Raw genomic sequence first — 22,121 nt, 5'->3', positions numbered from 1 at the left:
AAGGATGGGATGGTTCTGGTCATTCCGACCCAGAAACTGCCTCCCAGGGTCACCGGCCTCCCCTCGGGGGCCACTCACTCTGGTCACAGCGTTGGCCCTGCCAGCCCACATTACAGACACAGCTTCCGTCCCCTCGCAGCCCCTCCTGGCACAGCCCGTGGGCACAGGCACACACTGGGAGTGGACAAAGGAGGACGGTGTTACCCGCTGCTTCTGTCCAGCCCCTGCTGCGGTATCTCCACGACCGCTGTCTGCCCGCCCCCGGCCTCACCTCCAGTGCAGTTGGGCCCGTAGCGGCCCAGCTCACACATCTCACAGGCTGTTCCGTGGAAGCCCTCGTGGCAGCGGCACGCCCCACTGCCCAGAAGCCTGTCCTGGCACTGTCCGCGGCCCGAGCACACCCCACCCAGACCCCCCGGGCATGGCTCGCACAGGGTGCCAAAGAAACCGGGGCAGCAGTCGGGCACCTGCGGGGAGGGGTGCAAGGAGAGGCCCACACAGGCTGGGACAGACATCAAGGAGAAGCAAAATGCTGGGAGCGGGGAGGGCATCTTGGGACCACAAAGCCACAGAACAAAGCAAACTGGATCCAGGGAAAGGGAGACCATCGGCAACCCTCCCCATGGCAGGGCTGTGCCAGTCCCACAGCGAGGCAGAGCTGGACCCAGCTGCTGCCCCTGGGGCTTGGCTGATGGTGTTCACTCTGGGCCTCTGTCCTCCTCCCTCCCCCTCCCCCTCCCTGGGGGCATGGCCACAGGAACAAACACTGTCCCCTCTGGCCTCAGACCTGTCTCTTCCCCTTTTTCTGGGCCCTTGCTTCACTGGCCTTGCCTAGTCCCAGCCCTGCTTCTGCCCCTGAAATCTAACCTGGGACCTCCCCTGGGCCCCCACTTCATTCTGGTCAAAGATATGGGTGTGAAGGTTCAGGGCAAACCTGGATCCTCTTGGCACACGTGTAAGAACAGCCCCGGGAGAAGGAATAGCCAGATCGGTAGACGCAGCTCTTCTTGGGAGTGTCCTGCAAATGGGAACAGGCAGGAGGGCTCAGCCGGTGGCTTGGGTAGGGCAGGACTGTGACTGGGGAGACAGACAGAGGGACCACAGGTATCCGTGGGTAAGGCATGAGCAGGAGAGCAGAAGGGGCAGCTAGATGAGACACACAGACCTGCTGAGAAGAGGGCAGGCAGGACCCAGGCCTGGGCCACAGGTCACAGGCCTCCGGGTGCAAGTCTGAGAGAGGCCTGCTCTGGGCAGACCTGGGCCCAGGCCTCCTGGCCTCTACCAGGGAGTGGAGAGGCCACGCCCTCCCAGTGCCCCACACCTGGGTGAGCAGAGCTGGGGCAGTGAGAGCAGGCGAGGCGGGGATGGGAAGCGCCAGTCCAGCCTCACCTCCAGCTGGAAGCCCTGGGTGCAGCGGAATTTCCGGGAGCAGTTTATACATTTCTCCTGTGGGGAGGGAGGGGGTTGCAGAGCATCAGGTGGTCCCTGGGACGAGGCCCCAAACCCGTCTTCCTCCCGACAGGCTGACAGCTCTCCTATCCCCGACCAAGGGCCCTGCCTGCCAGCCCGCACCTCCCCTGGCCCGCGTCTCACCCTCAGGGCCTCGGCATGGCTATGCAGGCAGCGGCTCGAGTCCACCGTCAGGACGCCCGACAGGCCGAAGAGCGAGCGGCCAGGAGCCTCCAGCACCGGGCCTTCCAGCGGCACGTGGTTCACCTCAGGCTGGGAAGGGGGGCAGGAGGCTCAGCCCGGCCCAGCCCACCCTCACCCCCGGGCTGGGCTGTCTCCACGACTGGGGGCTCCCAGGTGGAGGAACTCCAAAGAGAAGGGGCCTCGTGGTCAGGTCTCCTTGTCCCCACAAACCTGGCCACTGTGGTTGTAGAAGACAAGCCAGTGAGCGGGGCCCAGGAGGGAGTTGCGGTGCCCCCCCCTCCGCAGGGCCTCCGAGGAGAGCGCCTCCCCCAGGACCACGTGGTGTCGCACTGTGTCTGCATCCTGAGGGAAGGAGAAGCTCAGGGACTCCGGGCGACCCAGGGCCCTGGACGGGGCATTCCACCCACCGTGCCCCTTTGCCCCCCTCCCCCCTCCCCCCTCCCCCCCTCCGTCCCAGTGACCTCACCAGGCTGCTGTGGTTGCCCTGGGCCTCCAGAGAGTGATTTGTGGGCACGAAGATGGTGTAGGCGGTGGCGGCCTCAATCTGGGGCACCAGACTGTGGTGCTAGGGACAGGGGTCAGGGTCAGGGAATGGCACAATCGCATCATCACCCTCAGTCCTGCCCCTGGGGGCCGGCCAGCCCCCTCCGCACCTGGGGAAGGGCACCCCTGACCGTGAACGCCCCCTCTCCTCTCGCCCTCACCTGCAGCAGCTCCCGGAAGAGGCGGAAGGCAGGCACTGAGTCCAGTTGCTGCAGCAGGCTCTGCCCCGCCGGCACGTCCTTCCTGGGAGGCAGTAGGACCTGTGACAGAGCATGGGGGCTGGTTGGCATGTCACTGCCTCTCGGCCTGCCCGGGCGGCCCGAGCACACTCCCCTGCACCATACCTGGCTGAGGACATGCAGGACACCGTTGGTGGCAAGGAGGTCAGCCACGTCCAAGCTGGCATTCTGCACCCAGACTCTCTGGAAAGCAGCAGGCAGAGCTCAGCCACAGTGGACACAGGCAGACACGCACAGTGGGTGTAGCACCAACAGACAGGCTGCTGGGCACACAGGCACCCACAGGTGGCCCTCAGCCTGGTCCAGACACCCTCAGACTCAGGAGTAACCAGACGGGCACACGGACCCTCAGCAGGGCCCATGCATGAAAGGGGTGGTGTGTACACGAAGATGGACAGACAACCCCTGACAGGGCAGTCACTGCTGGGCCAAACACTCCAGCCCAGCAGCAAAAGTGTCCCTGGCACACCCTCCGAGCCTAGCCCTGGGCAGGGCGAGGGGACCCCAACCTCATCCCCTGGAGTTCCTGGTCCAGGAAGCCTGCAGTCACCCAAGTTCCCTCCCATGCCCTGCACAGTCCCCCCTTCTGCCCAGAGTTCACCACGTACCCCACTGACGTTGTGAATCTCCCAGCGTGTTGTGGGGCTCAGGGTGGCCACCTGCTGCCCGCCCAGCCGGGCCAGCTCCTCCTCAGAGAGGGCCCCCTGGAGAAAATGGGCCCTGAGGGGACAGTAGGGGGGGCCATGGGACAGATTAGTGTAACCTGCAGAGACCTCTGGGACTGGGCTCTACCCAGGGGTGGACACATGCCAGGCAGAGAACCTCAGGAGGAGCGGGGTCTCACACAGAAGCCCCCTCCCAGGGCCCGACCCTGGCTGCCCACCTGACCAGATGTGGCAACATCCTAGGCTGCAGCCAGAATGCCTGGTCCTCAGGGCTCAGCCTGTGGATGGCAGACTCAGAGGGCACCAGGGCTGTGACTCGGCTGTCGGCAGGAAGCGTGATGCCAGCTCTCTGTGCGTGCCGTGTGCAGAGGGACGGGAGGCGGGTGAAGGCAGCCCCCACCCTGAGATCGCCTGCTCCCAGCCTCCAGGCCTGCCCCCCTGCCCCCCGCTATGGAGATGTTATGTGGCACCCATGTCCAGGAGGCCTCCTGGATTGGAGCCCAACCCAGCATTCTGCCCTGTCCTACCTTGATCCACTGGTAGAAGACAGAGAAGTGGGCATTTGCCTCCAACTCCTAGGGGAGGGAAAGAGCTGAGGCCATGGGCTTAGGGACAAACCTCAGCCTCCCCCGCCCCCCAGGGACCTTAGCACTGCCCCTTCCCATCTGAGGTGCATGAGAGGGCCCCTCCCCCGGCACAGGGAACCACTCACCCGGAAGATGTCTCCGTAGCAACCAAAGCCATCACCCCCATAGCCAGGGGGGCATGTGCAGACCCGCTGGCCTCCCCCGACTGCCTGGCAGGTGGCCTGGGGTGGGGCACAGAAACATGGCCCTCCGTTTAGCACCCATGTGGCAAGCTGGACAGCACCCATCCTCCATCTCTCTGTCCACGCTTGTCACCCATCCTCCTACCATCTGCCTTTCCAACCACTTGTCCCTACCGGTTGCCTCTCCCGCCGCCCGGCTGCATTGCTCCTGATGTGCCTGGGCAGCTCAGATCACTGTGCATCTGACATCACCCCCGTCAGGACAGATGCGCCATGGAAGCCCAGGTCTGGGGAGGCCCAGGAGGCCCTGTACCCTCGGGAAAGGAGCTAGCTGGCCGAAGGCGGGGCTCCGGGAAGCCTTCCGGAATACACCGGTAGCGGCATGGTGGCCTCGGAGCGAGCGAGATAGGGGACAGCGAGGGGCTCAGAGTGACCATGAGAGGAGTGTGGAGGGCGGGCAGTGGGGGTCAGGGCAGAGAGCCGGCTAGGCAAAGGCTGGGCCGAAATAAAAAGTGAAAGCTCTATCCTGTGGGCAAGAGGGTGACACCGTTTGGATTTGTGGTTTAGAAAGATGTCGGTTCTGACCAGAGACAGGGGACACCCAGAGAGCTGCGACCGAGGCCCACCCCGGAGACACCCCCCAGGCTCCACGCCTTCTCACCAGGTCATGGCAGCCGCCGTTGCCTGCCCGGCAGGGGTCGATAGGGCTGCACGAGTAGCCGTCCCCGGCAAAGCCCAGCTTGCAGGTGCACCGGCTCTGGGGAGGGGAGCAGAGGGCCTCATCTCACCAGGAGCACCCCCTTTGCTCCTCCAGGAGGCCTGGAGCTTCTCCCAGCCCCACCTTGGAGAGCTGCGCTCCCGACGGGGAGACTGAGGCCTGGAGAGGAGGCTGGCTCTCGGATGAGTCCGGTAGTGATGGCATCGGCAGGGAAGTAACCGTGGAGAGCCTGGACCCCGCCAGGACTGCTGGGGTCAGTGGTATGGGGTGAGTGGGCTGGTGTTTGCCCAGGGCAGCCCCAGGGATGGCAGCTCGATCCCACCTCCAGCCCTGCTCCCCTGCTCAGCAGCTCCGGTCCTTCCCACTGTCCTTCAGTGGGCTTGTCCTCACTGCGGGTGACTGACTGGCGAGACTCCCCCGATCTCAGTTGCCCTTGTTTGCATCTCAGCCTCATTTCAGCCCTCAGGGCTGAACTTTAAAGCCCCGGGTGGAGTTTGGAGCTCCAGTGCTCATGCGCACCTGAGCTGTCACTGCGAAGGCCCCTGGGCTGGTGGCTCAGGCCGTGGTGGGGTGGGAGGGCAGGGAGTCCAGGGGCCTGCACAGGCCTGGGCCATGAAGAGGCTGATCCTGAAGCAGCCAGGCCTGGCCTCCCCGTTGGCGTATTAGATACTCTTAAACGCCAGTTTGTCCTCGAGCGTATCAGCCTGAAATGCCTCACCTGGAAGGCTCCTGGTTCTGAGACCCTGTGACGAGTCTGAGATTGCCGTGCCCGTGAGTGTAAAGATTTGGGGGTGTCACTTCCTGCTTTGCTCAACATCAAATCCCTACGTCTAGAACAGGAACTAGCAGGAACAGGCGCTGGCAACACGTGGGAAACCGATGAGTGAGTGAATGGACGGACTGCCAGAGACGCTGGCCCAGCGCCCAGTTAGAGCAGAGAACTCACTGATTTGGTGCTAAGAGTTCTTTCTCCCTGAGAGACGGGAATCACAGCCTCCGATTTGGAAAAAACGCTGCCTAGACTGGCCCTGGAATGCGCTTTCCATTAAACTCCGGGAGCCGTGCCCGGCCTGTGTGGTGCCGTTGGTTGAACATTGTGCCATGCACCAGGAAGCCACACGTTTGATTCCCGGTTGGGGCACATGCCCGGGGTTGTGGGCTCGATATCCAGTAGGGGGCGTGCAGGAGGGAGCCCATGTTTCTCTCTCATCAATGTTTCTCTCTCTCCCTCTCCCTTCCTGTCTCTGAAATCAATAAAAAAACGTTTTGTTAAAAATCCATATGCTCTAACATTATAAAAAAACAACAACACAACCAAAGAGCTCCCGGAGCCCTCTCATGGCTTCCAGCACCTGTCTGATGCTTCCAGATCGTACGACTCAGTACTTCAGAACTGGTTCTCATTTGTGTCTGAGATTGGAGACCCTGAGCTTCAGTTCTTGGAGTGGACATTCCTGGAGTCAGGGTGGGTATGGGGAGAGGAACGGATGTCCCCCACCCTACTCTGCTGTCCCCAGGCCTGCTGTGCCTCACCTGCCCGGGGCCCACGTAGCTGCAGAGGGCGTCAGCGTGGCAGCCGCCTCGCGTGTCCAGCTCACACTCGTCAATGGCTACGCAGACACGGCCGTCCCCGCTCCAGCCTTTGTGGCATGTGCAGTTGTGGGTGCCCAGGGCCCCAGGGACACACTCGGCCTGCGAGAGCCACGGATCAATGAGTCAGGGCTACAGGGCAGAGGGCAGAGGGCAGGAGTCCCTCCTCCCGCCCCTGAAGCAGGACTCAGGGAGTGGACAAGGAGACTGACGTTCTCTGAGCAGCCACCACGGTCAGGGCGGGAGCAGGGGTTGCTGGGTGCGCAGGAGAAGCCGTCGCCCTCAAAGCCATCGAGACAGAGACACCTGGGGAGGCGGGGAGGGGCCTCCAGTGAACCTCTGGGCGAGGCTAGAGGCTGAGCAGTGAAGTCACGGGCGGGCAGAGAGGAAGCTCGAGCCCTCACCTGGCGATGCCCCCCTGGCTAACACAGCGGGCGTGCAGGTGGCAGTTCTGGGCCTGCTCCGTGGACCCACAGTTCCCGGTGGACTCGTTGCAGAAGCGCCCGCTGAAGCCTGGGGCACATGTGCCACTCTGACACACCCCTCCACTGCCTGGACGATTGTCACATAGACCATGGACACAGCCGCAATCTGCAGGGGGGAGATGGGAGCAGGGAAACTGAGGCAGGGGCAGGGCGGGCTGGGAACGGGGCCGCACTCGGGCTCACCGAGTCAAAGGCGGGCAGAGGAAGTGAGAGGGGGCATTTGTTGCTTTCAGTCACCCCATTCGAGCTGCCCTGACCCCAGGTCCCCCACCCAGTTCTGTCTGTCTGACCGAAATCCTGGATGCTTTAGATCAAACCACGGTTCTCTTCCGGGCCTGGGTGGAGGAGACATCGACTTCTGCTCCCAAACCTCCCCCGCTCCTGGGGCTGACCCCTTCCTCCTGGGCTCTGTCCCCTTCCTGGGGTCCCCAGCCCCTTCCCAAGCAGAGCCCTTCTCCCCCTGGCAGGCAGCGGGGCCAGGACCACCCACCTTCCTGGCACTGGTCTCCATGCTTGTTGGGGTTGGAGCAGATGTGGCAGGCGACGCCCTTGTAGTCTGGGAAGCAGAGGCAGGCCCCGTTGCCCAGGACGCCATCGCTGCACTGGCGGCAGGAGCAGGGCAGTCACGGGGAGGGGTCTCCACAGCGCCTCCCCCCGCAGACCTCCCCCTGCATCTTCCAGGTCACCGGTGCTGCCCAGAGCTGCCCCCTCAAGGGCACCGGGCCGGAGGCTTCACGGGTGACGCCTGCCCAACCCAGAGCCAGCGCCTCTGCCCTCCCCTGGCCGGGGGCAACGTAACCCTGATGTCACAAAGGGGCAAAAACAGCCTTTATGAAAGGAGATCTAAAAAGCTGCCAAGTGATTATTTCTAACCAAAGGAGTAAAATATGACTCAGCTTCCACACCTCGATGTGAGGAACCTGAGGCCACACTGAGGCAGGCTCGGCTCGGACACACAGCCAGTCCCGGCCGCCCTGGAGAAGTCTACCTCCCCCACATCTCAGCCCGGGGCAGGGGACTCACGTTGCCTTTGCCATAGCAGGGGTTGGAGAAGCCCCCAGGACACTGCGCACAGTCAGGCCCGAAGAACCCTCTGCAGCAGTCAGGTTTCTGTAAAGATGGAGCGAGTCTGCCCCATGCCACCCCACTGCCCAGCTGCTACTGCTCCCTGGCCCCTTCTCCAGAGCGAGGGGTGCGGAGGCCCCTCGGGGACACCCCGCCCACCCTGAGGACGGCACATCTCTCTGAGGAGGGCAGCCCGCTCGGCCCAGCTGGGGGCCCCCGGGAGAAGCGGGTGCCCGCCCAGGCTCACCTGGAAGGTCTGGTTGCAGTAGTGGGCGCAGCCCTTCTTTAGGATGTTGAGCCCGGTAGGGTCATGGGTGTAGACACACTCCTCAGGGGACATGTCCTGGGTGGGCCACGCAAAGCTGGTCAGCAGGTCTGGGTGTTGGGCAGCCTTGGTCATGAGTCCTCAGTCCCCTGGGCCCAGCACTCCCCCCCTCGGCAGGGCTGAGGGGGGCTGAACCTTCAAGTCCAGCCTCACCTCCCGGCCCCACGGCCCCACCCTGACCCCGGGCGGTTAGGAGCCAACCCTCAGGGCTGGGCCAAGCTATGCTCACCAGCTTCACGCTGTTAGGGGGGCAGGTGCTACTGGTGTTCAGGGCGTGGCAGTCCACACAGGAGCCCTGGGCAGGGAGTAGGGAGCGGGTAGGGCAGTTAGTCCTGGTTTATTTGTTCAGCGTGCCCTGAGAAAGTGGCCTGGAGCCGAGAGCTGGGTCTGAGAAAGGCGACAGCAGGAGGGCCAGGAGCTGGTGTGGGGGCCGAGGGAAGACAAGAACCCAGGCCCTGCAGCAGGAAGGAGCTCAGTGAGTGAGTGCCGGGCCTGGGCAGGGAGGCTGCAGACGGGGCGGAAGATGCAAGAGAGGCCTCAAAGGGATGAACAGCAGCAGGGGATGTGGGCGAGTCCAGGCGGGTCTGTGGTCTGTGGCCGGGCCCAGAGCCACCATCAGCCCACCCTCGGGGGCGACCTCTACACAAGCAGCACTGGGTCTCAGCGAGGCCGGCTGTGCGGCGTGCACTCACCACCACGATCTTGTGCTGCTCCTGGCTGCAGTGCTTGGGCAGGATGGGCAGGATGGTTGGGGGCAGCAGGATGCCCTCCAGCACGTGGATCACGCCGTTGGCAGCCTGCACATCCACCCTCCGCAGCGGGACGCCCGCCGGTCCCAGCAGGATGCGCCCCTGTGGCAGGGCCCAGGGTGTAACGCATCCAGCCCAGCAGGCTCGGCCCCGCCCCGGCCGCCGCCCCACCTCCCTGCTGTCCTTCCTCCCTTCTCCTGGGCAATGCTTCCTGCTCTGGCAACACTGGTCCAGCCTCAGTGCCCTCACCACGTGGTTTCTGCCAGGGAGCACCCCACCCATGTGCTCTCCCTCCTCCTCCTTGGAGCCCTCCCAGCCTGTCGGGCGCCCGGAGAAGGATTTGACCTGTGCTGCCTCCCATAGGACCTCCACCGGGGCCTGCTGGCCACAGGCTTGGAGCGTGAAGGCAGGTCTGAAAGAGGCCGAATGGCCCCTCATCACCAGCCCCCTCCATTCGCTCCCGGTGCTCCTGATCTCACCTCCTCAGAGATGTTCACAGCCAGGACCTGGTTTGCCATGGTGAGGACGCGACCCTTGGAGATGAGTTTCTCAACCGTCAGCTGGGGCAGAGGAGAGGGTGGCCTCAGGCTGGGCACGAGCCACACACCTTGGGGCCACACCTGGTCCCTCCAGGTGACCACACTCTGTGGTAGAGCAGTCCAGACGGGCAAGGAAAGAAGGGCCCCTGGGAAGGCCGGAGCCCACAGACAAACCCCCGACAGGCCAGCCCCGGGTGCAAGCTGGCCACCCTCTGGGAGGAAGACCCTCACCTGGCCATGGTTGTAGATGTGGTACCTCACCAGCTCCTGCAGTTTGGAGAGACCCTGGCAAGGGACAGAGGGCTTGGCTGCTGGAGGCCTGGTAGGGGAGAGGGAAGCCCTCCTGCCTCCCATGTCCCCGGCCCCTTCTTTCCGCTCGCTTACCGCTGTGAAGAGGTAGATCAGGCGGCCGTCACGCAAGCTGTCCACAGCCTCGTTGCTTGGGGCAAAGACGGTGAAGGGCCCGGGCCCGTCCAGGATGGAGGGCAGCCCACAGTTCTGTGGTGGGCGAGGGAGGCTCAGGCAAGCTCTGTGGCCAGCCCCCACCTCTGAGCCCTGCCTGGGAACTCCACCAGGAATAAGTGGTAGGCATCACAGTGGGTCCTGCAGAACCTCAGGATGGGACGGGCAAGGGCTAGGATGGGGGCATGGGCAAAGGCCTGGCCACTGCAGAACCTCAGGTCACTGTGGGGCAGATTCCGGGTCATAAGGGATCCCGGCCCAAAAGGTCAGATAGACTAGGACCTTTCCCCTGAACTTGCCTCTAGGATGGTTTCAAACCGGCTGAAGGCTTCAGTGGAGGCAAGGATCTGGCCAATGGTTTTCTGTGGGAAGGAACAAGCATTAGGGCCTCAGAGGGGTCATCAGGGAGGCTGCTGCAGCTCGAGGCAGCTCCAGCCCTGCCCAGGACCACCTCTCTAAATTCTGTGGGGGTCAGAGGTCACCCAGTGGCAAGGGTGGGGAGAGAGGAGACACTGGCTTACCTTGGGGTCAGTGGGGAGCTCTGGTGGGGGCTGCCACCGCAGGACAGTGACTACGTGGAAGACGCCGTTAGCTGCTGGGTAGTTGGCCTTGTGGACGGTGAATGTCTGCTGGGGCAGGTCTTTGTATTTGTAGGAGTATTTCTGCTGAGAAATGAGACCTCTGGCTTAGATTCCACATGCCAGCCCCCTGGCCTGACTGTCCCACCTCCACACCTTTGCTGGAGCGATGTCCCTGCACCTGCGGCTCCTCTGGTCCCCAGTCCCCGCTCCTTACCATGAAGCGGTTGAAAGTGACAGTGATCTCCTGCCCAGCCAGTGTCCACCACCTGCGTGTTTGCTGCTGGGTCCCTAAGTCCTCCAGTATGTGCTGCCCTGCGATGATGTGCTGTCTGCAGAGCTGCTGGGCATAGGACGCCTGTGGGCACGAGGGGATCGAGTGCCTAGGGGGCCTGGGGCAGGTGGTCCTCTTCACGCCACCCTGCTCGAGCTACAGAGGGGATACATGCCTCCCAGGCCTCAGTGCCCCAGAGGGTAGAAGCCTGGGGCAGGGTCCAGGAAGGAGGCAAGGGCCGCAGCCAGCTCCTCAGTGGGGAGGGACTCACGTTCATGGTCCAGGAGATCCTGGAGGAGAGGGACGGCACCAGCACGGTGAATGGGCCCGATGTGGTGAGGATCTGCCGGCAGCCCTCCTCTGGGGGACAGGAGAGGGAGCGTCAGAACGGGTCTGGGGAGCCCCTAAGGCGCCCGTCCTTGGCTTTGGAGCGCTGTGCTAGGGGGCACTGGATCCAGGTCTAGGGTAGATGTGGACCCCAGGGTCTGGGGGACTAGCTCCCACCTGCACCGTGCACCCTCCACAGACACTCTGCTTCCACAGCACGTGGGCCGTAAAGCAAGCTCTGTCTGCAGAGTCCGCCCTGCGGCGGAGCTGGCTCAGGGGCGAGGCCTCGCACCTAGCATGGCGAGAGCGGTTCTCAGCCCCAGGACCCTCGTCACGCTGGCACTGGCCTTCTGCACCTCGTGGAGCAGGTGTCCGTAGCAGGCACGCCCATCCCCAACCTGGTCCTCCTTGCACACACAGCTAGGGGGCAGAGAACGGGTTAGGGCGGAAGGTGGGTCCAGACCCCACCTCTTGGCCCACCCCACCTGTCCCCACAGGGCCTTGAGCTGAGGGTGCACACCTCCCCTCGCCCAGCCCACCCTCTCTGCCCTGCCCGGGTGCCTACCCCAAGGCCCCTGTGCCCACCTGGTCTTTCCATCAGGGGTCACCTGGCAGGTAGCTGACCGGTCACAGGAGAAGGGGGAACAGTAGGCAAAGCAGCCTGCAGAGGCATTGCCGTTGATGCTGACAAGGCCTGGCTTACACGTGCAGGAGGCCTGGGCAGGGCCAGGAGGGTGACATCATGTCGGTGAGGACTGCTGGCACCTGCCACACCCACCGAGCTCTGCGTGGTCCCCAAAACCGCCCTCCGAGAAGAGGGTGTCATTCTCGTCCCACTTCACAAATGGGGCAGCTGCGGCTCCCAGAGGCCCTTGATCAGCCCAGGGTGCTGGGTGGGCGGAGGGGCTCACCTTGCCGGGCCCCTCGTACAGACACAAGGTGGAGTTGCTGGGGCAGCCACCATTGTTGGTGCTGCACGGGTCCTGGGGCAGACACACTGTCCCGTCGCCGTAGTAGTTCTCGGGGCAGCGGCACTGGGCCTGCCCGGTGGGGCTCACTGAGCACTGGGCCAGTGGGGAGCAGGGCGATGGCCGGCAGGGGTCAGGGGCTGCAGGGCAGAGAGAAAGCCCAAGTGTGCTTAGCTCCCAAGAGCCTGTCTCCTCCACAGCTTCCAGAGGGGTGGCTCAAAGAGGGGGTGCGCAGGCTGACCCAGACCCTGGGGACAAGCCCCCTTCACCTCCCTCGGGGACAGATTGCTCGCGTTGGTTTCAAAGGACATCCTCCCAGTGCCCGCTCACCCTGCCCCCGGGTCACAGACTCACCTTGGCATTCGCTGCCCTGCTGGGTGTAGGGAGGCAGGCACCTGCAGGCGGGGGCCTGTGCAGAGCACTGGGAGTTGCGGGGACAGCGCAGGGCCTGGCACTCGGGCAGCTCTGAGTGGAGAGGGGAGAGTACAGCAGGGGCCGGAACCCCAGGTTGGAAAGGAACACAGGAGCAGAGGTGCTCTGCCCGAACCGCTGTGCGACTCTGGCCGCGCCCTGCCCTCTCTGAGCCTCAGCTGAGACCTCCCTCTCCCCCAGACCAGCTGTGTGCCTCTCCTACTGAGAAAGAAATCAGGGTGCAGAAAGAGTTCCCGCTGAGGTTCAGGCTGCATCTGTCACCCAGTCGACCCCTCTCCCAGGCTGTCCCCGCAGCACGGCTCACCTTGGTCACAGTGGGGTCCAGTGTACCCAGCAAAGCACAGGCAGCTTCCATCCCCGAGGGGCCCGTGTCTGCACACGCCATGCACACAGCTGCACACTGGGAAGAACGCCCAGGGACAGGTGGGACCCTAGCCTCACCCAGGGACACACAGGACATCGAGTCCCTGCCCTCTGCATTTCCAGAATTCAGCCCAACAGGCACAACTTCGAGTGCAGAGCTGTGAGGGAGGACTACAGGGGCAGCAGGAGCCCAGGGAGGCACCTGGCCCAGGCTGGAGGCTCAGGGGGGCTCCAGAAGGCCCTCCAAGAACCTGTGCAAGGGCTGGAGGTGTGATGAACCAGTGTGTGTCGCTGGAGGGGAAGCGAAAGGCTGAGGGGCTGGGAGAGAGGCTGGTGGGGCTGGTGGTACAGCTGGGTCTCCCTCCAGAGCTCACCTGACTGACAGGCAGGCCCGAACCGGTTGGGGTCTCGGCATTCCTGGCAGGCGGAGCCACTGAAGCTTTCCTGGTGGAGGAGCACACCCAGTCAGCACGGCCCCTTCACTGGCCCCCACCCCCCTGCCCGACTCGTACCTGGCACACGCAGGTCCCATTCCGGTCTATGCCATCCAGGCAGGTGCCATGGCCGTTGCACGGGGTCTCTGCCCCTCCTGGGCACTCTGTGGACCCCCCCCCAATAATTCAGCTGTGGTCTAAGAACTCTAGATTCATCCCTGACCCCAGCGGCTCTTGGTGGACCCTCCCCAAGGCAGCCAGAGTCAGGCAGCCAGCTGTGTTGGCTCAGTAAGTGTCCGTTAAGTGAACAAGGTGGAGGGGAATGCAGGCAGATGCTGCAGATGGGGAGCCCAAGGCTGGGGTGTTAGGAACTAAGTGGGGACCCCCTGCTGTACCATAGCACTGAAACCCCCCAATACCATAGCACTGGGACCCCCCAATACCATAGCACTGGGACCCCCAATACCATAGCACTGGGACCCCCCAATACCATAGCACTGGGACCCCCCAATACCATAGCACTGGGACCCCCTAATACCATAGCACTGAAACCCCCCAATACCATAGCACTGGGACCCCCTAATACCATAGCACTGGGACCCCCTAATACCATAGCACTGAAACCCCCCAATACCATAGCACTGGGACCCCCTAATACCATAGCATGAAACCCCCCAATACCATAGCACTGGGACCCCCCTAATACCATAGCACTGGAACCCCCCAATACCATAGCACTGGGACCCCCCAATACCATAGCACTGGGACCCCCTAATACCATAGCACTGGGACCCCCTAATACCATAGCACTGGAACCCCCCAATACCATAGCACTGGGACCCCCCAATACCATAGCACTGGGACCCCCTAATACCATAGCACTGGGACCCCCTAATACCATAGCACTGGGACCCCCCAATACCATAGCACTGGGACCCCCTAATACCATAGCACTGGGACCCCCAGTAGCCAGGGCAGCAGGCCTTCTGCACCACGTCCTTCCAGCACCCCACGCTGCAGCCGCTCATGGACACCAGAGAGCTCCCTAGCTGCACCTCGTAGCTGAGGATAAAGGATGGGCAGGGAGGTGGGCAGGGCAGTAGGTAGGACAGTAGGCAGGGCTCCCACCCTGCAGCACCCACCCCAGCCTCCTGACGCGTAGGTTGCAGTGTTCCTACTCCACCTCCCGTCTGTGTGCCGGGCCCAGAGTGGAGCACAGGGCCTGGCACACAGCAGATACTCAGTGACCACCTGCCCCACCTTCTTGCTTATTCTTCTATCTTCCCCTCTGGAGGACCAACAAATGTGCAGGTGAGTGAGACCCTGCCAGGCCCGCCCGACCCCTCCTGCCCCCCTGACACCCCACAGGATACCCCTGGAAGTGGGCAAGGATGGGGTGGGGGTCCACACCGGCAGTCCTGTGATATCTTCTCCGGGAACTCACGAAGCCAGCCCGAGGGACACACCCGCTTCTTGATGGCGGGGCACACGGTGCAGGGTATGTGAGTGACAAACTTGGTCTTCACGTCGCAGCGTCTGGACCACACCTGGGCCACGGGTGGATTTGGAATGAGGGCCTGGACCCTGGACCAGTCCTGGCTCTGTCCTGACCAGGCAGGGCCTCGCATCTCTCTCCGGGCCTTGGTTTCCCACCTGCTTAGGGGGGATGCGATGAGGACAGGGAAGGCCCCGAGACACGGGGAAAGCTGCCTGTCACGGGCTGTGACTGCCATGGTATGTCCCTATGTCCACAGCCACATACCTTTGCCCAGGGCCTCACAAACACGCCCAGAAGTCCGAGTCTATACTTCTGACACCAAGAGAATCCAGCCACTTTGTTCCACCTCAACCCATTCGGATGAGGAAACTGAACCCACCGTGGGTGGCCCTTGCTCAGAGCTGCCCAGTGACAGCATGCAAATCAGAGATTAGAACCCGGACTCTCCACCCAGTGCTAAGTCTCACCTTTCATTTAAAAATAAATCAGTCAGTGACGTGGCTGACACTGGGAGGGGAGACCTGTCTCCACTCGGCCCCGAGCATATCTGCACCTGTTGCCAAATGACCCTCCGCAAGCCCAAAGGACCCAGGAGCCCGCCCAGACCTGAGAGGCTGGCTCCATGGGCAGGCATGCGAGGGCATCTGTCATGTTCTGGGAGCCCTGACCCAGGGCCTGGCTCACGGCCCCACTGGCTGGACCCAGCAGTCCACAGTCAGTCCATCATCAGATGGGCACTGCTGGCGGTGAGGGAGCTGAGAGGAGCCAGGCTGCAGGCCCAGGCAACTTCCTGGAGGAGGTGACAATTGAGGTAGGGCCTGAAGGAGGCAGGAGACTTGGCCGAGGCCATCGAGGCTCAGTTTGTGTTTTAAAGGGCTCTCTGGCTGCTGCAAGGAACACAGAGGTGGGGGTGAGGGAAGAGGCTGTCCCCTGAGAGAACCAAGAAAGCCCTGCAGCCCCGTTCACATCGCTCCTGCAAGTCCCTCCCTGGGCTGCCTCTACAGCAACTACGTCCCAACAGCCTACAGCACCGTCCCTCAGAGGGACGGGAGCACAACTCTTGGCTGTGAGTGGGAGAAGGGGCCACGGGAAGCTGTGCTTGGTGAAGGGGGCCCTGGGGCATGGCCTGGAAGGCTAAGATGTTTTCATCTAAAAAATGCTGACCACACTGGTCCAAAGAGCGCAGGCCATCTCCTTCCTAGAACACATTACAGATGTGGCCTCTCAGAGCGAGAAGAGAAGGGCCTTTTGCCGCTGAGATTTGCCCTTTTCCGCTCCAGCCTCTGCGGTCTGCAGAGGGAAGTTGCTGCGAGCGGCCTCAGGCCAAGCTGTGGGCCGGGAGTGCGGTCTCATTCCCCACCCCAGGCGGGTCTTTGCTGAGCCAGGGAGCAGCTAGGAAGTTGGGCAACTCTAGGGTCTGGCAGCTGCTGGCTCAGGGCAAAGGCTCAGCAGGCAGCGGGCTTCCCGGAGGGCCACCTGGATGGCTCGCTGGGCGCTGCTGCCACGGTGCTCACCACGGACCAGATCTGAGCGGAACGGTGGTTGGCCCTGGGGGGGCGGGGGGGGGGGGGCTCCGGGCAATGGGAGCACACTGCCCTCACTCTCTGCCCAAATGGCAGGTGGATTCGGGCACAGGAGGAGGCCAGAGCCCTGTGGGCTGGTGGACACTCATCACAGGACATCTCATTTGTAAATCTGTGGGAAATCACACTCCTTCTGGGACCCCACAGGCAGGCACGCGGGTCCCCTGCGAGGTGGCCTGGAAGGAGCATCAGCAGCCCCCGCCCCCAGTCTCACTGTCACTGCTGGTCCCGCTGGGCAGAGTGAGGCTGGATCACATCCAAGTGCTGACTCAGATTCCCTTTTTCCTGGGGGCACCTCAGGATCTGCCAGAGCCAGGCGGGTGCTGCCCGCCCCCCCTGCCCAAATCCAGAACTAATTTTGCAATGTCTGCTTCCCACAGAGACGCTGCTGGGGAAGTTAAGGAGACACGAGGTGTTGAGTCTATTGTGAGAATGTGGAAGAAATTCCCCCAAAGCGGGGGTCCAGGGCTCAGAACTGAAGTCCCTCAGAGGAAGGGACCCCCAACCTGCTTCCCCTGCCCTGGATCAACACCCCTCTGCCTTCAAACCCCGCTGGGGACCACAGGCCCCATTAGCTCCAGCACAGTCCTGGCACGGAGGTGCGTGGTCACAGACTGCGGAAGGGACAGGTGCTAAGACTCCCCTCCCCCAGGAAGCCTGCCATGCCTCTCCTGCCTGAACGGCCTGTGTTTGAGGCAGGTCCCGCCGCTCACTGGCTGTGTGACCCAGAGGTTATCCCTTCTCCTCAGAGCCTCAGTTTCCTAATAATTCCTAATAGCGGGTCTCACACAACACGGGATGCTGAGAGGGCTGAGTGACTGACAGGGTGTGAGGAGGCCAGCAATGCTGTGTCCCTGACAACAGAACCCCTGGGCCCTCTTCCCTGGCCCAGCCTGGCCGAGCCCTAGCCCCGGAATGCAGGCTTAGAGGTGGTCAGAACCGTGGGTCTCCAACAAGGAAAAAGTCCCGTCGGAAGCCCCTTACTGACCCCTGATCCCAGAACATGAGGAGGTAGCAAGGCTTTGAAATCCCCTTGCATTGTACACGTGGGGAAACTGAGGCAGGGAGGGAGCAGGACACCACCTGCAGGAACAGCTTGCAACCCTTGGCTCTTCCACCATCACCGTCACCTGTCCAGCCTCAGACCTGCCCGTCCCCATCCCTGACCTGGCCCTGAACCTGGTCCATTAGCTTGCCTCTTCCCGGAGGAACCACGAGAAAACGCCCAAAGGTGGCAGGGGCCTGGTTACCATCCTGATGCTGCCTGGCACTGGGATCCTGGTAAATCCTTCCTCTCTCCCGACCTCAGTCTGCCTGTTAGTGATACGGGGACAGAAGCAGCTGCCCCGAGACCAGATGAACTTGGCCTTGCAGGGGAGGGTCCCTCACCTGGAGGTAGGCCCCAGCCAGGTGCCTCTCTCCATACTTAAAGGCTCTTCCAGAAACTCCAGTTGGGGACAATGTCCCTGTTATGGGGCCTGGGGGGGCCCGCAGAGGGGCAGCCTGGAGGGTGGGATCATATGGGCCTGAGGGCCCCACACCACGACCCCTCTGCTGCTCCCACACGGCAGGCGGGGAGCTGCAGGTGGTGGCCTGGGGCACAGCCGAGCTGGACTGACCTGAACACCATCCTTGAGCTTTAGCTTCCTCAGGTGGAGAACAACAGGACCCACTGCCTAGGGGCGGGCAGAGTTTGAGGGGATAATACTGGGTGTGCCAGGGCTGTGTGCTCAGTAAACGGCAGTTACTAGGCGTGAGGGTGTTATCGTTAGCTGCCATTTACCCAGATAAACTGAGGTCAGTAGACCTATTCTGCCCCCGGGCACTCTTGGGGTTGGGACAGGCACACACACGCACAACACATACCCAGCACCCACACACATCTGTGCCACGCGAGCCTCTCGGTCAGCCCTGCGAGGGTTAGAAATCACATCTCTAATCTTCAGGCCAGGGACACAGAAATCAGGCCTCAGTCCAGGCTGGAGGGCAGGAACACAGGCCTGGCTCTGTGCCTCTCACCCTCAGGCTGGGAAGACCTAGGGACGGCTGCCCACACCATACCACACCACACGGCAGGCTGGCTGGGCACAGTTAGAGCAGAGCAGGCTGCCACCCCAAGCAACCACACACAGAGCTCAGCCTAAGGAGATGCTCAGGGAAGGTCGGACATGTACCAGCTGCTCATGTGTCCCCAGACCTGTGCCCGACCTGTGTACACTCCCTCCCTGCTCCCACCACTGGCCAGCAGGGCCTGGGCACCTGCATAACCCCCTGCTACTGGCTCACACTCACCTTCTGCCCCCCGACGATGCGGGAGCCTGCTAGGCAGACGGCCAGGAGGCAGAGCAGGAGGAGGCCCCGGGGCCCTGCCATGGACAGCGGTGGCTGGAGGCACACTGTCCAGGACAGAGCTGGGGCAGCCTGGGAGGGGAATAAGCTCTGGGAGGCAGGCACAGGGCGGGCAAGTGGGATGGGGGCGGGCACTCGCTTTAAAAGCAGCCTCGAGGCCCCGCCAGCTCACCCCCACAGGAACCCGCCAGGATTTCCTCCTGCCTATCAGCAGCCTGCAGGCGGAAGGGAAGGTGCTGGCTACTGACCCCTGCATGGTTGGCCTAGGTCTTGCTGGGGCTTCCTGGCCCCGGGACCTTCTCCTGGCACCACAGTCTCCAAGTCCACCATTAGCCACGAACCTGGGGTCTATCAGAGGCTGCAAAACAAATCCAAATGCAAATGCCCACCACTCTCCACCCCAAGCGTCTGCAGAGGGCCTGGGGGATTCAGCTCCTGAATCAGGTTTATGTGCATCAACCTTTCCAACTGCTGAGGGCAAGAGCAGGCCTCAGGCACCCTGCCAGGCTCTGTGCCAACGGGACAGTGGACTACTCCTCCTCTCACCTGCCCCAGCTACCCCTCCAACTAGTCCAGCCCCAACCTTATACCTACACCTCCCTTCTCTCCCCGGAGCCTCCGCATTGCTCTGCCTCCCTCCCGATCCATCTGTTCTCTGCTCAGGAGCCCTGCTCTGCACACCTGTCCACGCCAGGCCGGCCTCCCTGACCTCTGAGGCTCTCCCTCACCCTGTCCCAGCCATGTCAAGCAGCTGCCTTGCTGCTATCACTCCAGATCTTCTCTCAGGGAATGACCTCAAGGTCCAGTCTTGGGTAAAAGGTCACCAGCCTTCATCTCCTCGTAGCACTGGCCACAAGCTGACCCGGGTTTATTTTGTTTGTCCCCTGCTGGAATGTTATGGGAGAACAGGGACAGGGTCTTATTGGTTACACAGCAGAAGCTCAATACAGATTTGTGGAACAAATGAATGAATGTTACTGGTGGGGAAACAGGCTGAGGGGCTAGGTAACTTGTCTAAGGAAGATCAAATCCCACAACTGCTGCCTCCCGACACTGCTCAGCCTCTCCCAGTAGGTCAAGTCCTCACTGGGCCAGGCTGGTCAGCTGTTAACATGTTGGGCTGTGGAACCTGGGACAGTAGTTCAGGTGCTACCCCTGGGAATGGTGCACCCTGCCTCTGGGGTCACTGTCCTGTTTACAGAGGACTGAGATAAGAGGCAGGTGGCCGTCTGTAAATGCCTTTGGTAATGGCCTGACTGGGGGAAGCCTTGTCCCCTGCCCCCTCCTACTCATCCTCAGAAGGCTCGCACTCCCCCTACCAACTGGTGGGGCCACTCGGCTGGTGTGTGATCTGGCTGAAGAGGTTCAGTGGGGAGACCCTTTAGTGGCTCCCCCAACACCCCGTCTTCCTGAGGGTGATGGGTCCTCTAGGCCAGGATCCCCAACTGCTGGCACCAAGGAAAACACAGCAGAAGCAGGCCTGGGACCCAGGCTGGCCGCTCCTCACTTATCTCCTCCCTGATCCTCCCCAAATGGCCCTGCACCTTGGGGACTGAGGCTCCTGATTGGACCAGGATGAGAGGGGGAGGCAAGTGGGCTTAAGGGCCCTGCTCTGGAGGGGATAGAAATGAGTTAAAGTGGGGCACAGGGGCTGGGTCCCAAAGAAGTCCTAGGTTTTACCTCAGCAGGCTCCCTGAGACCATCGCACTTTCAGGACATGAGCAGACACAGATGGGCACGGGCCTCCTCTCCACGATCCCCCCTGGGCCAGCTCCCCACAGGCCTGCCCCTGCAGACCCCACAGTAAAGAATCCCGACTCTAGGCCTTACCCTGACAACAGGCTGCAGCCTTTGGTGGGGTTGGGCCAGGTGAGACATTCCAGACCTGGAGAAGGCAGAAGGGCAGTGAGCCTGTGTGCCAGCCGTGCCCTGGGGTTCCGCTCTCGTTTACCTGAGGCTCATGGTTTAGCCACAGCCCAGCATGGCCCTGTCCATAGGCCCCTCACACTGTCCCCGCCCTCTTCCCCCCCCACCCACCCAGCCTCTGGCCCGGGAGAGGCTCCCTTTGCCCATCATCCCCTCTGCCTCTTCTCCCTCCTTCCTTTCCCCTAATACCTCACCGTCCTGCGTCTCTAGGGGACCCTCTCCCTCAGGCATGTCCTGGGCCAATGCCCCGCTGGAACCCCAGTGGACTCTGAAATAAAAGACCCGGACAGTGTCACACTCACTTTATTGGAATAGAGAAAATAGGCAACAGGAGCCACACTCAATGCTGGCAGCTCCAGGTCCCCTGCTCCCATCCCTCAGCCCCAAGGCCTGGGGACTCCCACCCCCATGGGGCTCTCCTGCTTGTCTGGACCAGGAGGAAGCAGCCTTCACTGTGGAAAACTGCAGAGGGTGGGAACTTCCAATGTGCACTTCGCTGCCAGCTCAATGATTAGCAGCAAACGACAACAGCAACATCAACAAGACTGGACTTGACATTTCAGAAAAAGACGTGTAGGGAGTAAAGAGGACTCACGACACCCCGTGTTAACAACAGTCCTACAACAGATATGACACTGCTGTGCCTGGTCACGCACCACCAGGGGCAGGCAGCAGATCCACCACGGGAGGCCGATGGCACAGGAGGCCCCGGAGGGGCCGGCACTGTCACTCCCGGGATGGGAAAGAATCAACTGAACACGTATGTTCACATTCTACGGGAGGACAGTCAAATGAAGGTACCAAGAGGAGGAGAAATCATTTTAAAAAAAGAAAGCCTGCTTCCCCACACTGAATGGATGCCCAGGCGGGACACAAAGGGCCCTGGGCTAGCCAGTGAGCTCAACAGGCAGCTCCCGGCCGCACAGGGCCTCCCACTGGCGGGCCAAGAGTGAGATGAGCTTCTCTCGGCTCTCGGCGCTGGGGACAAACACCTGCCACTGGACCTCGTGGCCCTGGCCGGCTCTGGCTAGGCCATCTGGCACCTCCCCGAAGTGGTCCAGGGTGACGTTGCCCATGAGGTCGTGGCCTTGCACATCGTCAAAGACAAGCGTGAGAGCCTGTGGGTAGGTCTGGTAGCCCATGAGCACACGGTCCAAGTCCCGGACGCGGCGGCCATCGTCTAGTCGGTACCGGTCCCTCTGTGGCGGCTCTTTGGCAAACTCGGGCAGCGGGTAGTGGACAAAGTCCTCGTCCAGGAGGAAGATCTCGGCGCTGGTGAGCAGGAGCGTTTTGGGGCGCAGTGTGCCCCTGCAGCGCCCAGGTGGCGGTGTGCCCACCTGGAAGGCCTGCACATACAGCAGGATGCTGAGGGCCGGTGCCTTCCCTGGGTCCGCCATCGTCTGGGCCACGGTGAACGTCAGGTCCCCGACCTCCTCCTCACTGGGGTAGGTGAACTTGACACAGCTCGCGTGGACTAGCTCGTAGTTCTCCATCTTCCCTGCAGAGAGAGATGCCCACTGGGCTGGAGCTGGAACTGTGGTGCGATGGGAGTGTCAGTGGCCACAGGCCACCCAGAGGCAGGCGGGA

The 22,121-nt window shown here is 62.4% G+C and overlaps 1 protein-coding gene across 10 annotated transcripts in view; it reads right to left on the bottom strand.

Annotated features, from left to right (window-relative positions):
* Window positions 1-22,121, bottom strand: part of LOC307113377 (nischarin) — a 65,007-nt gene that overhangs the window by 7,695 nt on the left and 35,191 nt on the right. The window contains exons 1-39 of one of the 10 annotated variants that reach the window (XM_079795014.1): window positions 18,552-18,802; window positions 14,589-14,725; window positions 14,125-14,240; window positions 13,257-13,342; window positions 13,119-13,188; window positions 12,686-12,781; window positions 12,304-12,414; window positions 11,893-12,089; window positions 11,567-11,697; window positions 11,274-11,401; window positions 10,926-11,014; window positions 10,598-10,738; window positions 10,324-10,467; window positions 10,102-10,164; window positions 9,725-9,838; window positions 9,572-9,625; window positions 9,281-9,361; window positions 8,745-8,903; window positions 8,282-8,347; window positions 7,975-8,070; window positions 7,686-7,772; window positions 7,153-7,264; window positions 6,582-6,768; window positions 6,390-6,483; window positions 6,121-6,279; window positions 4,531-4,626; window positions 3,813-3,908; window positions 3,628-3,675; window positions 3,319-3,449; window positions 3,044-3,155; window positions 2,541-2,618; window positions 2,358-2,456; window positions 2,120-2,218; window positions 1,864-1,995; window positions 1,594-1,722; window positions 1,390-1,446; window positions 935-1,018; window positions 272-467; window positions 79-174 (exon numbers count right to left, since the gene is read on the bottom strand). In XM_079795014.1, the coding sequence (XP_079651140.1) occupies window positions 79-174; window positions 272-467; window positions 935-1,018; window positions 1,390-1,446; window positions 1,594-1,722; window positions 1,864-1,995; window positions 2,120-2,218; window positions 2,358-2,456; window positions 2,541-2,618; window positions 3,044-3,155; window positions 3,319-3,449; window positions 3,628-3,675; window positions 3,813-3,908; window positions 4,531-4,626; window positions 6,121-6,279; window positions 6,390-6,483; window positions 6,582-6,768; window positions 7,153-7,264; window positions 7,686-7,772; window positions 7,975-8,070; window positions 8,282-8,347; window positions 8,745-8,903; window positions 9,281-9,361; window positions 9,572-9,625; window positions 9,725-9,838; window positions 10,102-10,164; window positions 10,324-10,467; window positions 10,598-10,738; window positions 10,926-11,014; window positions 11,274-11,401; window positions 11,567-11,697; window positions 11,893-12,089; window positions 12,304-12,414; window positions 12,686-12,781; window positions 13,119-13,188; window positions 13,257-13,342; window positions 14,125-14,240; window positions 14,589-14,725; window positions 18,552-18,632 (4,252 nt within the window). In that variant the 5' untranslated portion in view covers window positions 18,633-18,802. Of the gene's footprint in view, window positions 1-78; window positions 175-271; window positions 468-934; window positions 1,019-1,389; window positions 1,447-1,593; window positions 1,723-1,863; window positions 1,996-2,119; window positions 2,219-2,357; window positions 2,457-2,540; window positions 2,619-3,043; window positions 3,156-3,318; window positions 3,450-3,627; window positions 3,676-3,812; window positions 3,909-4,530; window positions 4,627-6,120; window positions 6,280-6,389; window positions 6,484-6,581; window positions 6,769-7,152; window positions 7,265-7,685; window positions 7,773-7,974; window positions 8,071-8,281; window positions 8,348-8,744; window positions 8,904-9,280; window positions 9,362-9,571; window positions 9,626-9,724; window positions 9,839-10,101; window positions 10,165-10,323; window positions 10,468-10,597; window positions 10,739-10,925; window positions 11,015-11,273; window positions 11,402-11,566; window positions 11,698-11,892; window positions 12,090-12,303; window positions 12,415-12,685; window positions 12,782-13,118; window positions 13,189-13,256; window positions 13,343-14,124; window positions 14,241-14,588; window positions 14,726-15,295; window positions 15,467-18,551; window positions 18,803-18,856; window positions 18,967-20,438; window positions 20,494-20,723; window positions 20,803-21,524; window positions 22,033-22,121 lie in introns of those variants that run through there. The other 9 variants (XM_079795010.1, XM_079795013.1, XR_013814836.1 and 6 more) reach the window with 9 other exon arrangements.

The sequence above is a fragment of the Cnephaeus nilssonii genome (assembly GCF_951640355.1).
Source record: "Cnephaeus nilssonii genome assembly, chromosome: 17".
NCBI lineage: Eukaryota > Metazoa > Chordata > Mammalia > Chiroptera > Vespertilionidae > Cnephaeus > Cnephaeus nilssonii.
Note: the sequence above shows the minus strand (reverse complement) of the source record. Positions and strands in the feature narration are given on the sequence as shown.